Below are 12,940 nucleotides of genomic sequence, written 5' to 3'. Positions count from 1 at the left end.
CAAGCAGGTCGACTATACTCTCAAGAAGATCCAATACGCTCTGGAATTACCCAAAATAAAAATAATATACATTCTCAAAAGTCATTTCATTTCCTATAGCATCGGTCTTACCCCAGATTTCTCTACTACCAATCGTTCTTCTTCTCTTCTCGTGAAACACGTAGAATATGTCATCTGGTCCAGATCAAAGCTCGTACGAGTCAAGTTCTGGGTCAGACAGCTCGTCTAGTTCGGAAGAAGAAACAATGGTGCGGCCAGTTTTTCTCAAAAAGAAGCAAAACCAGCCAAACCCCGTTTCTGCTCCTGTAACAAACACAGCTCGTGAAAAGGCCGAAAGACTACATTCAGTGCAAAAGAAAGGGCTTGAAAAAACCCCTTTCGATGGCGTAGACGACACAGATAACGTAGATCCTGAGGCCGAACACGAGGCATGGAAACAAAGGGAAGCAGGCAGAAAAGAGCGGGATTTGGGTCGATTGAGGGCCGCAGAAGAAGCCAAGGAGGAAGCTACACGGAGAAAGTTATAATGAGTATGTATAGTTTGTATGTAATATAGGAAGTTGACTAAGATATGGCGTCATAAGTTAACAAGCTCAATCAATTAGGGAATAGGAAAACAATAGCAAAAAGCTTAACAAGCAAATCAAGTAAATCAATAACATCGTCATTTCTACAATAAACTTTATCTTATCGTTACCATTAATACCCTATACATATACATAAACCACACGCCCTGGATCAACAGGTGGATGCCTTCTTAGCATCAAGAATCTTGCCCTGCCACGAGAAATACTTACTCATGTCCACGTGATGCTTCTTCAGGTTGCCCGACTCGTAGTATGAACATCCGTAGAGAGATGCATATGGAGGAGTATACAAGTGCAACGAAACACCATAGTCATCGGTCAGCGCGTTGGAGATCTTGTGCAAGCCGATATCGTCGGAAATGTAGCCCACCACATTCCGCTCCAACTCGGTGTATTTCTTGGGCACCATAGGGGCGCCCTCCTGTTCAGGAACATCATATAGCGACTCTGCCAAACGGCCCTTCAATATCTTCATACAGCAGTGTGCGTTGGCATGGTCATGGATATGACTTCCCTTACCTGGGCTCCAAACCAAAATGAGAAGGTTGGCATTGCCATTGATGTTAACAATGCCGTTCCTAGTGTAGCCACGCAGAGGATCAGAAAGGGCAAAGCGGCCCCATTCGCTCTCATCGGACTCGTACTCCTCCATCGCAGCGATGATTTTCTGCACATCCACGTCCTCCGAGGCCAAACCGCGGCCATTCAATAATTCTCTAAGCTTATCTATGAGCTTTCCGAAGTTGTTATCCAAGACCATATCGTTGTTGGACTCTTCCTCCACATTTCCAAAAGTTGGGACGGTTCCCGAGGGTTGCAGCTCCATTTTGGGCGTTCCACACATCAATTGAGGTGGAACTTCCGTTGAGTTGGCGCTGGAAACGTTAACACTAAGCATTTTTTGCACCCAAGTAGTTACGTAGTAGTGTAATCAGAGAATATGTAAAGAGAAACTGTTCTTTCAGACTAGCAAGTGGAAAATTTCTAGAAATAGCAAATAGAAAAAAACTCTAGCGAAAGTAACTTGACCCTAAAAAATAATGAAATCCAGAAAACGGGGTGGATTCGGGTCCTCTTTTATAGTCGGCCCAAATGCCACCGTGAATGACTGCCCGACGAGATAAGCGGCGCCGACAGACACGAAATGCCTCTTTGGGAAGGTCCGCTATTGGCTGTCGGCCGAAGGTAACCTGGCTGGATACAGTACTGCGACATTTTCGGGGGTTGCACCTTCCCAATAGGGTAATTCGGCGGCCGTGGACCAATGGCCATCGCGTCGGGCCTGCAGGCAGTGTCGGGCCTCCTACACATGTGGCGTCATTAATGACTGACTCGTATCTACTCCACGGAAGTACTAGGAAAAGTATAAAAGTGCCGCTTGCGCCCGTGCTTTTTCTACGATAGAATATAATTTGGAAGCGCGCGAAGATAGTGCATACGACTGTTTCACGTTTGGTTTCGATTTGAGCTCTGGATATTGTTTTTGGTACCAGTACACTGAAAGCATTGTGAGTCACGAACCACAAAACGGAAAGTTAGAAAAGGCGATTTTTAGAAATCGAAAGTGTCCGGATTGAAGTAACCGCTGGACCTATTTTCAAAAAGCCCTCTGTTCGGCAGGCTCAAAGAGACCCTATTCAGATAGAATCATGGGTGCAAATATTCCTAAAGATACCACCCACTCGTTTTCGAGTGAGGAAACGGTCTCGGTGGAAAAAACAAACTCGGGTGCTCAAAAGCCCCAGGAGTCGCTCTCCGCGACCCAAAAACTATGGAAACACATCGACACTAGGCTAATAACGGGCTTCACTCCAGCATACTATGCGTCGGTGATGGGTACCGGTATTTCCGCCAACATTCTCTACAACTTTGTGTTTCCAGCACGGTGGCTCCAGGTGTGCGGCAGAATCATGGCCGTCATCTCGCTCACGTTGTTTGTAGTTCTTCTGGTGCTGTTTGTGACCGCGCTATTCCGTAACAGACTGCTTCTTCACAAGGTGCATTGTGACACGGCGATGGCTCCATTTATGGGCTGCATGGTCATGGGCTACACGTCGTTGGTGATGTTTCTCGATGCCGCCACAGATAAGCTGTGGGGAATGGCGTTGTTTGTTCTATGGTGGATAGCTAGTGTGATGTCTTTCTATACTGGATTCGTTACATTTTTCGCCTCCACCATCGGTAAACACAGAAAGACCGCCAACGCGTTGGACCCGGCCAACATCAGCATGCTGTTTCTCTTGCCAGTCGTTACCCTTACTGTGTCTCTGTCCTGTGGTGGGCTTTTGGTCCCTAAGCTCGACTCGACGCAGTTGAAAATCATCACCATGATCATCTGCTTCATTATGTGGGCCGTGGCCGTTATTCTCGCCTTTATTGTTGTTCTGGTCAACTTCTGGCGCCTATTCGTTCACAAGATCCCACCCTCGGCACAAGTCATGACCATGTTTTTGCCCATCGGTTTCTTGGGCCAGGGTGCCTTGGCCATTCTTCTCTTTGGCCGGAACTGCTTCACGGTGTTGCTTCAGAATAAGGATACTGCTTCTACCTCGTCGTATCTATATTTCATGACTCACACTGCCCAGAGCAACAATGTCGATGTTTCCGATATTTCCATGATGCTTGCGACCTCGATCATGATGGTTTGTACCATAAATGCGTTGGCGCTCATCTCGTTCGGCTTCTTCTTCACCTTTGTTGCCATCGCTTCTACTCTAGCCAAAATGGCTCCTTTTGCGCAGAAACGCAACGCGGCCGCCATGTATTCACCAAAAAGCGAAAGCAAATTCAAAGGAATGTTTTCCGGTTTCATTCGCTTCCATCGTGGGTTCTGGGCCATGACATTTCCTCTAGGAACCATGGCCACCTCCAACGGGCAGCTCTACTCATTATTTCATGGCTTTGAGGCTTTCCGCTACATTAGTGCCATCTATGCATGTCTTCTCTTCATCATCACCATCGGCTGTCTTTGCGGTGTCGTTTATCGGTGCATCGCTATCGTTGCCGATGTTTCTCACACCAAACCTGAGGAGTCTCAGGTCTAATTTATAAGTGCATCATATAATTCTACTAAATATTGGGGATTAATTTTGGTTCGTAGACTTCATTGCCTAGATTTGCTATCCTATTTCTGTATGGAACTCTGATTTCTCCAAATGGCCAATGGGGATCTCACGAGGAACGCTATCGGGCTCTTCACGGGTGTCAAGGTCCCAGTTGTAACAAGAAAGAAGCATATCGCGCAAGATCTGGCGTGCTCTCATAGACATTTTGGGGTGTTCTGCTGCCGTTTCCACCGTCTTAAGAATCAGGGCTAGAAGCATGGGTCGCTCCGTACGACGGGCAAGGCTACACCCTACAATCTCCATCAAGCACGCGAAATTCTCCAAGCAGTCTTCGGGAAGCTCGATGGCATTGCGTCCATGCTCCAACACGATGTGCATCACCAACCATTCCGGAACCACATCCATTCCGTAGAGATATCCTATGAACAGAAGCAAGGCCCGCCCGCGGTTTCCTTGACTTCTAGGCGCAGTTCGCAAATGCTGTCTTTCGGCAGCGGCGTACGTCCCTCCCAGCATAGTCATCATCATCTGGCGCCAGAACGTCTCATAGCTCTGCTGACACGCTTTGGCCACCACGTCTTGGACAGAAAAATCCGAACTTCCCAATTGCTTGTTTTTGACCACCATCTGGCACAACAACGCATAGCTATGGGTGTCGCCTGGATCTATGGCTACCTGTGCTACAATAGCCTCAACCACAATACGAAGCAGCTTTGCGTCCAGCTCCCACATCGCCTGCTTCACCAAGCTGCTCAAATGCTCAGATGTCGTGATGAGCCCCATCACATCCATCGCAGCCAAGTGATAGCGCAGCTGTCTTTCGACCTCAAATGGGTTGAGGAGTAGAGACCCATCCGGCGCCACGTTGACCTCCTCTCGTTTCATTTGTATGATGGTTCAGACCAAAATAGAATCCTTGGAAAAAATTGTGATGCAATTGCAGCGCTGAGCGATCTTCTTAGAATGGCTGCAAATTACTATGCCACAGAATGTCTCCCTTGAGGAGGGCAACGGGAGTCAAACTGCGGGGATTGAGTGTTTCCAAAATTGATTTGGCGATGTTTCAGCTGGAAAATGTCGCTCTTTTCGGTAGATCGGAAGAAAAGACTCTGGTTTCTCTGGTGCTTCAACCTGAAACATTCTAAGTGTGCTGTACTGCAGGAAAGACCAGAAGGTCCAGGCTCCATGTCGCCAAAAGCGGCAGTAAAGAGACCCTGGCGGAATTCATGAAGACCTGAAACAAATCTGATACATTCCGAGCATTCGCAAAAGGAAATGAATATCAATTTGGGATCATAATTAGGCTGTTTTTGTTTGAGCACGTGCTAATTGTCACGTGCGCTGCCCCTTGTTCTACTGCCAAACGGCTATACACTAAACCGCATGGGAATACACATCCAAATACCCGAAAACAGCGACTTTTTGCAGTCCTGTTTCCGCAACGGAGACATTGGCCTGGTGTACGGGTGTCTTCTGGTCAAGAGCCCGCGTCCGCTCGTCTTTTTCACCGAGCGTCTTTCGGGCTGTGTTCTCCACGTCTGCGACTCCAAAACACCCCAAAATTCGCCTCGAAAGGTCTGTTTGACCACGGAGGCTGTTTCTGGTGCACCAAAGAGTCTAATTGCCGAATCTGGGCGTCCAGGCATCGCTGGCGATGCTATTGGAGCAGAAAACCTTCAGAACAGAAGAGAGGTCACTACACAGGTCTTGAATGAGCTACGTATAGAAGGAGATGTGGATGCTGCCGACGGTACGTCTGTCCATGTGACTGCGTGGCTTTTTTCCGTATCTGTGCCGTCAATTTCCGGCGATCTGGGAGTTTTCAAGCTCACAGCCTCAATTGATGCTTTGGGCTATGAACGACGGAAGTCCATCTCTTTGACAGCCAAAGATGCTCAAAATTCGATCCTAAATGACACGTCGCTTCCCGAGCAGAGCTTGCTGCTGTCCATGGCGGTGTTTGAGGCGGCCATGTCTCCTCCATTACTTCTCAGCCTAAGAACTACCAATATGGGCAATTCAGGAACCCATGGCGGGTGTGTATTTGCTACCCTCCGTGTTCTGGCCCCACGCGCATCTTCGGTTGCGAAAGAAAATTTGCATCTCAACATTTTGTCGTTGACAGCCTCCGCGAAGGGTGGAAAGGTGGTCCCAATGGGAAATACGACCTTCCCGCTTCGCTGTGCGTTCGACGACGTGGTACATCTCACATATAGGCTAGATTTCCCCGAATTTTTGGCTGAGCCCGGCGCTGAGCTCTTTAACCCAGGGAATTCTCTCAGCTTCAAGTTCATCGTTCAGTACCAGAAATTCGATCATCCCATCACTCCAGAATTGCCCGTTCGCTGGTCTCCCTCGCTTGACTGCGGCAACCCAAAAACCCAGCTCAATCCGACCCCGCAGAATAGGAAAGCAGTGACTACTAGCACTATCACCAATCAGTCTAGATCGCCAAATGGCTTTTCAGGAAAGATCGGTCCTAGCGGTATCAACAGTCCTAACGGAACTGTCTCCTCACCCTCGCTCTCTATTACCAAATCAGCCGGTGTCTTGAAGCATAAACCGTACCGAAGTGCAGCACTGCTTCCTGGAACTGCGCTGACCGTCACTCTCAACTTGGCTATCCCCACAACTTCAATTTTAAGTGGTCTTCGACTCTCATTTACCGGAAAGCTCAGTATCTCACTTGGAGAAGTGGCCTATTGGAAGCTCCAGGTCATAAATACTGGCACCCGCGACATGAATCTACACATGTCTGCCAGAAAAAGCCGCAAGAATACGCAAGTGTATGCGTTACCGAACAACTCCAGCGTGGGTGCTCTCTCCATCGCATCCAACAAATCCACCAAAAAAGAGGGGAAAGCTGTTAAGTTCGAGGACCGCTATGTCACATATAGTCCGATGCAACTCTACAACCAGTACAATTCGCTCAAGCCTGTCCGAGAAGGAGTGGTAATACTCACCAACGATCTTCGTCTCGGAAAGTTGGAAGCCGAAGAAGTCTTTGAGACAGAGTTCCAATTGGTTGGGTTCGTAAAGGGAGTACACACACTCGAGGGACTACGGATTTATGATGTTCATTCGGGTGAAGGAATTGAAGTTGGCCGGTTGTTGGAAGTTTTCGTCATCTAGAATTGTATACTCATTTATAGAATTTCATATTTTGCATTTACCTTCTGTATCCACCAAAAAAACTAATTTACGATGAACGGAACAAAAATAAGCAAATGAATGGAAGTGAAGGATATAACTTTTCATTCTTATAGAAAAAAAAGGTAAAAAAGAAGGGGCGAGCTGGGAATTGAACCCAGGGCCTCTCGCATATTTGTCCGAATGAAACATCCGTCGCCCAAAGCGAGAATCATACCACTAGACCACACGCCCTTTTCGATACTATTCGAAATTGCTTGTTTGATATATTGTGCGTTTTTGAGTCTTTTGCAGACTCTTTCTCGTTATGCTATTCATTTACGATCAACATATGACTCCAAAAATTAAAACTCAGACTCGCTTAAAAAAAGTAAAGATACTGAGCACAGGACCTTGAATGCATGTATTAGCTGATCCATCATTGTTCGGGGTTGAGGACCCATGGCTCTGAGGGGGGCTTTCAGCGGACCAAATGTATTCAAGTTCAAGACAAAATGCATTGTAAGACATTTGGTCTGTCCGGAAGAGTCGCATTTACCGACATTTGGGCGATTGCAGATCCTCCAGAAGCAGCGATGCCGAGCTTTCTGAGCTTGGCTGCCATTACTTAGACGTCAGATCTTTTGATCGTATCATGGACAAATAGACGGGGTCAAAATCATAAGCAGGAACTATTTGGTGGGTTTCATTGGCTACGAATTCGCATCTTTTATTAAAGAAAGATCTACACTGCTTGGATGTAATTTCGATAGAGGTATATCGCAGGCATCTAGTTCTCTGAATAGCCGGAAAGATAATCTTCTTGCTTTTTGAATGAAAATTTTATCGTTCTTGAAAAATTTTGGACTCTGGATGCAAAATACTTTCGCCTAACCATCACCTGACGATGTAGCCGAGAACCAGTTCCAACAATACAGACTGTATGGGTATAGGAGACGAGAAAGAAGACTACTCGCTCGTACTTTTACGTTGCATCCACAAAATTCTTCTCGTCACGTTCAACCTTTATGGTGATACCTCTATTCTAGTCGAGGAAATCAACACAAGTATTCGCGCAGTATTGTATAATCTAGCGCCTTATTTTTTTAAGATTACAGCTTTCATGAGGTTTTCGTCGTCTCGAATTATCGTGATCCTAACCATTCGCTGCACGTTTGAAAAGGATCTACTCAATAGCACGCCACACATTTTCACTGGACCAAATTTTTTCGTAAAGGCGTCAAGTTTCCAATTCTTCAGCTATAGCAACATGAAATAGATCTACAAATTGAGCTGCATGATCGGAGGGACATGGGAAATCTCTCATAGTCCAAATGTATTTAACAGCCAGGAAATCGCCTTTAGATAACTCCTTCAAAACAAAATGCGCTGGTCAAAATACTCATTAATTACCTCTGTAGTGGCAATTGTTGCCGCTGCTACTGAGTATAATGGCCTCTCTCGCCGCCCATCGAATGGAGATATTCGATGGGACCTAGACGCCGACAAAATTGAGGCTCTTTCTGTGAAAATGATACAGGAGGAAGTCGATTTTGTCAAGTCTATGCTTGCAGTGGAGAATCCGACTGTTGATAATGTCTTGATCCCAACCATCGACAGGGACAATCATTTGTCGTCGAAGATCAACGAGATCGACTTTTACCAATACATTGCAAATGACGAAGTTACCCGCACGGTAGCTTCTCAATTCAAACAAAAATTGAAGAAAAGTGACCTTGAATTCGGCGTGACAGAAGATCTCAATAAGCCGTATCGAGTATTGTTGGAAAAACTCAGAAGCGGTGAAGAGCCTGCAACTGACCCAGAGTACATGAAATACTTGGAGGACATGATGAAAGACGCCAACCGCACGGCTATGTCGGTCGAGGATTTCTCGCTTGCAGCTAATATTCTGGACGAAATCGATGCCTTAGAAATTGAGTTCAACAAAAACGTCAATAATTTGCAAGGCGACATCATTCTCAGCGCCAAAGAGCTTGAGGGGGTACCTCAAAGTTCCATTGACGTATTCCAGAAGGCTTATGATGAACATTATCGAGTTAAGTTGGATGCGTCGCAGATCTTTCAAATTCTCAGATATGCTCGGAACAATACCGTACGGAAGACAGTCAGTCTTGCTTTTTACGATCAAGCACCCGAAAACGAAGAAGTTTTGAAGAAGATAGTCAAGTTGAGATATGAGCATGCCAAGTTGTACGGCTATAACACCCATGCTGAATACGTGCTTAGAAACCGTATGGCAAAAACACAGAAGACCGTTATCGACTTCATGTATGACGTCGAGGACAAGATCAAGCCGGTAGCCGAAAAAGAAATTGCCCATTTGCTTGAACTCAAAAACGCAGACTTACGCGAACAGGGTTTACCCGAAGAGCCTGAGTTATACAATTGGGACTACGACTACTACCACACCGCAATGTTGCAAAAGGAGTTTCAAGTAGACCAAGTCGCACTAGCAGAATACTTCCCAACGAAGAAAATTGTTCCCAAGCTTCTCCGTCTCTTTGAGAAATTGTACGACGTCGCTGTTGTTCAACTCACTCCGGAATTCGACGATGCATGGCATCCAGATGTGATGCAATTTGCCGTGTATCAATACAATCGGAAACCAAAAAATGGACAATCTAAAAGAGAAGAAACTGAGGACATGAGTGACTTTCCTTCAGAAATCACTCTTCTGTACGAAACCCATCCCTTAGATCCTAATGCTGGGAAGGAATATGATCACGACGACGAAGACAGCGATGGCGATGAAGATGACGAACAGGTAAATGTATATGATGAAAATTACCAGGGCACTGGTAAGGCGACGGATCCGACCTTCATGGGCTACTTGTGTCTTGACATCTACGCCCGCGAGAACAAATTCTCCCAAGCTGCTGCTCTTGAAATCGGAGCAGCTTTCCAATCCTTGAAGGGGAATAGAGTTCCAGCTTATGTGAGTGTTCTCTGTAGTGTCCCACCCGAGCTTGAAAACTCGCCTTCTTTGATCACACCACAGCTGATGAGCATGCTATTCCACGAACTTGGCCATGGGTTCCACATTCTTCTTTCAAAAACAAAAACTGTGAAATACTCGGGCTCTCACGTCCCAGTGGACTTTATCGAGTGTCCCTCTCAGGTGCTTGAGGGTTTCATGTCTTCCCCAAAGGTGCTCAAGTCGATCTCTCATCACTACAAAGATGCCAGTAAAATCCCAGATGAAATGGTCGAAAACTTCAGCAGATCGTTAAATGTTAATGCTGCCTCGAATGCATTACGTCAATTGTATGCCGCCAACTTCGATATGGAAATCCATATTCCTGAGAACCAACAGGAATTGGACGATCTCGATATCAAAAGTGCTTGGAATCTGTTAGAAAAAGATGTCTCTTTGATTGGAAATGGTGACACGTGGAATAATGGCTTCAGTCAGTTCACACATATGGTTCAGGGCTACGACGCTGGGTACTACAGCTACATTTGGTCTCTGGTCTACGCTCGTGATATTTTCAAAACATTATTTGACGGTGTCGAGAATATCAAGGAGAATGGTGTGAAATTGAGAGATATCGTTTTGAAGAACGGTGGTCTTGAAAATCCAATGGTATACCTCACTGAGCTTTTGGGCAGGGCTCCCTCTTCGGACGCATTTTTGGCGCTGATTACCCAAAGATCTTCTATAAATGCTTCTGGATTTTCTTCTGGCGATCAAGTGGTCAACACTTTTTGAGGGAGTGGAAAAGTGGTTTACTCATCCTAGTTTTTATTTTAGTATTGAACATTGAGGTCTTTCTCAAAATACAATGAGAGTTGCCAAAAATCGAAAATTGAATTTAAACTGGAAATTTTGATATGTAAGCGATTAATTTTCTGTGACTTTCAACATATATTCAAATCTTTATATTGGTGAGACTGAGCTCTTTTAGATTACCCACTACTAAGAGCACTTATTCGGTGCAAAAAAAGAGAGAATAAATCCGACTTCGTATATTATTTGTTCATTCTTCATTAGCTTACGACTCCTCAACAGCGGTCTCGAATGGAGCAAGCTTGCTGGTACCTTCAGCCCAAGAAGCACCATTGTAGGTGATCTCCTTGATAGCATTGACAATGTCTGCAAGATCACCTCTGACCTGCTTGGTGGAGTCTCTCTCTCTCAAGGTAACGGAACCATCCTTGACGGTCTCGAAATCAATAGTGATACCGAATGGAGTTCCCAACTCGTCGTTTCTGGCGTATCTCTTACCGATGGAGGCAGAAGAGTCATCAACCTTGAATGGAACTTGCTCCTTTCTCAAGGCGCTGGTGATCTTGGCAACAAGAGGAGCCAAATCAGCGTGGTTGGACAATGGGACCACCAAGACCTTAGTTGGAGCCACCAAAGGAGGCAAGGACAAAACACAACGGTCCTTGTCCTCTGGCCTACTCCAGAACAGATGCTCGAAAATAGAGTAGATGATACGGCCAATACCGAAAGATGGCTCAATGACGTTCGGGGTGAACTCTCTGACGTGCTCGACACGTTGGACCTTGGCAATCTTGATCAAGTCAGACTCGACCTCGAAGCTACCGACACCCTTGATATCAACAGCAATCTTGTTGTTGGCGGCCAATTCCTTGGACAAGTCCTCCAACTCGCATTGGGTACGCTCCAACAAGAACTTTTGGATAGCACCGGCATCCTTTCTAAACTTAGGACCGAACTTCTTCTTGTCCAAGTCGACCTCGAAGTTCTCGACAGTCACAGGCTCAGGCAAAGGCTTTCTAACCACCAACTTCTCGTTGGTTCTGGCGGCGTGGACACTCAAGTCGTATGCGGAACGGTCGGCGCAACCGACACACTCAATCCAGCCGTAAGAAGTTTGCAACTCAGCGTCCCAACAGTCAGAGGCATAGTGGGCCATTTCGTTGGACATGTGTTGTCTAAATCTCAATCTAGCAGGGTCAACACCAATCTTAAGCAAGAAAGCATGAATACGGGCAATGAAGTAACCCAAGGTCTCGTTGTCGACCATACCGGTGGCAACAGCGTCGCCGACAGTGGTGACCTTCAACTCGTTGGAACCAGCCTCTTGGACACCCTTTGGCAAGAAGCTCAACTTGGTGTCCTTGACGTCGGCGAATCTAGGGTGGGTCTTTTCCTCTGGGTCGACGAAGTGCTCGATCTCGGCCATCAAGAACTCACGCACTCTCAACAAACCGGCTCTAGGAGAAATTTCGTTACGGAACGACTTACCGATGGAGGCAGAAGCGAAGGGCATTCTCTCGTTGTTGCACTCCAACAACTTGGAGAAGTTCAAGAATTGACCTTGTGCGGTCTCAGGACGCAAGTAACCCTTCAATTGGCCAGAAGGACCAATGGCGGTCTCAAACATCAAGTTGAATTGCACAGGAGGCTCCAATGGACCACCAGTGGCGGGGTTGACGATGTTGTACTTCTTGATCAACTCACCCAAGTCCTCACCAGAGTAACCGTCGATCTTGTTCAAAACGGTCTCGTACTCCTCTACAACCTCATCGTCTAACTTTACGTTTTTAATCTCCTTCACCTTCTTCTTTCTCTTCTTCTTATCGTCGTCCTCCTCCTCTACTACAGCCTGGCCTCTGGCGGCCTTGTCGCCCTTCAAACGGGACTCCAACACCTCCTCGACCAAGTGGTCGGCACGGAAAATCTCTCCGGTCTTCAAGTCACGACACATCCAGTCGGCAAACTTGTCTACATGGCCCGAGGTCTTGAACACCTCGTATGGAGTCAACATGGTACAGTCGACCTCCAACATGTCCTCCTCCAACACAAAGTGCTTTCTCCAGGTGTCGATGATGTTGGCCTGGAAGGCGCATCCTGGAGGACCGTAGTCGTACAAACCAGAGACACCTCCGTAGATTTCGAACGAAGGAGCGTAGAAGAAACGTCTTTTGAGGATCTGCTCGAGGGACTCTCTCGAGAAGTTTTCTGCGGCTTTAACAGACATGGCGGCTATTCTTGTTTTTTGGATAGCACGGAGGAATGTCGTTTTTGTGGAAGAAAACAGAGTGGATGAATGGAAAATGGTGACTAACGATTAGTTCAAGTGAAGCCAAGTGAATTTTCAGCTACCTGCAGGACCTTCCATTTCACCACTTTGGAGGGTTTTGGTTGCGACTGTCGAATTGAAA

General features: G+C 46.4%; 6 protein-coding genes and 1 non-coding gene across 7 annotated transcripts; 3 read left to right on the top strand and 4 right to left on the bottom strand.

Moving 5' to 3' along the window:
• Positions 1–738: 738 nt before the first annotated feature.
• Positions 739–1,485, bottom strand: PUMCH_002750 (uncharacterized protein; the record flags this gene model as incomplete). The annotated part of the gene is made up of 1 exon (XM_063021745.1): positions 739–1,485. One exon carries the CDS (start codon positions 1,483–1,485, stop codon positions 739–741), a length of 747 nt encoding a protein of 248 aa, XP_062877815.1.
• Positions 1,486–2,236: 751 nt separating this feature from the next.
• On the top strand, positions 2,237–3,631 carry PUMCH_002749 (uncharacterized protein; the record flags this gene model as incomplete). The annotated part of the gene is made up of 1 exon (XM_063021744.1): positions 2,237–3,631. The coding sequence occupies one exon, from the start codon at positions 2,237–2,239 to the stop codon at positions 3,629–3,631; it is 1,395 nt and encodes a 464-aa protein (XP_062877814.1).
• A 75-nt stretch (positions 3,632–3,706) lies between these two features.
• Positions 3,707–4,537, bottom strand: PUMCH_002748 (uncharacterized protein; the record flags this gene model as incomplete). The annotated part of the gene is made up of 1 exon (XM_063021743.1): positions 3,707–4,537. The coding sequence occupies one exon, from the start codon at positions 4,535–4,537 to the stop codon at positions 3,707–3,709; it is 831 nt and encodes a 276-aa protein (XP_062877813.1).
• Positions 4,538–5,035: 498 nt separating this feature from the next.
• Positions 5,036–6,784, top strand: PUMCH_002747 (uncharacterized protein; the record flags this gene model as incomplete). Its single annotated transcript, XM_063021742.1, has 1 exon — positions 5,036–6,784. The coding sequence occupies one exon, from the start codon at positions 5,036–5,038 to the stop codon at positions 6,782–6,784; it is 1,749 nt and encodes a 582-aa protein (XP_062877812.1).
• A 154-nt stretch (positions 6,785–6,938) lies between these two features.
• PUMCH_002746 lies at positions 6,939–7,036 on the bottom strand. Its single transcript has one exon. It is a non-coding gene; the product is annotated as a tRNA-Pro (tRNA).
• Positions 7,037–8,165: 1,129 nt separating this feature from the next.
• PUMCH_002745 (uncharacterized protein) lies at positions 8,166–10,514 on the top strand (the record flags this gene model as incomplete). The annotated part of the gene is made up of 1 exon (XM_063021741.1): positions 8,166–10,514. One exon carries the CDS (start codon positions 8,166–8,168, stop codon positions 10,512–10,514), a length of 2,349 nt encoding a protein of 782 aa, XP_062877811.1.
• A 283-nt stretch (positions 10,515–10,797) lies between these two features.
• Positions 10,798–12,756, bottom strand: PUMCH_002744 (uncharacterized protein; the record flags this gene model as incomplete). Its single annotated transcript, XM_063021740.1, has 1 exon — positions 10,798–12,756. One exon carries the CDS (start codon positions 12,754–12,756, stop codon positions 10,798–10,800), a length of 1,959 nt encoding a protein of 652 aa, XP_062877810.1.
• Between the last annotated feature and the right edge of the window lie 184 nt (positions 12,757–12,940).

This window comes from Australozyma saopauloensis, chromosome 3, assembly GCF_035610405.1.
Source record: "Australozyma saopauloensis chromosome 3, complete sequence".
NCBI classification, from domain to species: domain Eukaryota; kingdom Fungi; phylum Ascomycota; class Pichiomycetes; order Serinales; family Metschnikowiaceae; genus Australozyma; species Australozyma saopauloensis.
Note: the sequence above shows the minus strand (reverse complement) of the source record. Positions and strands in the feature narration are given on the sequence as shown.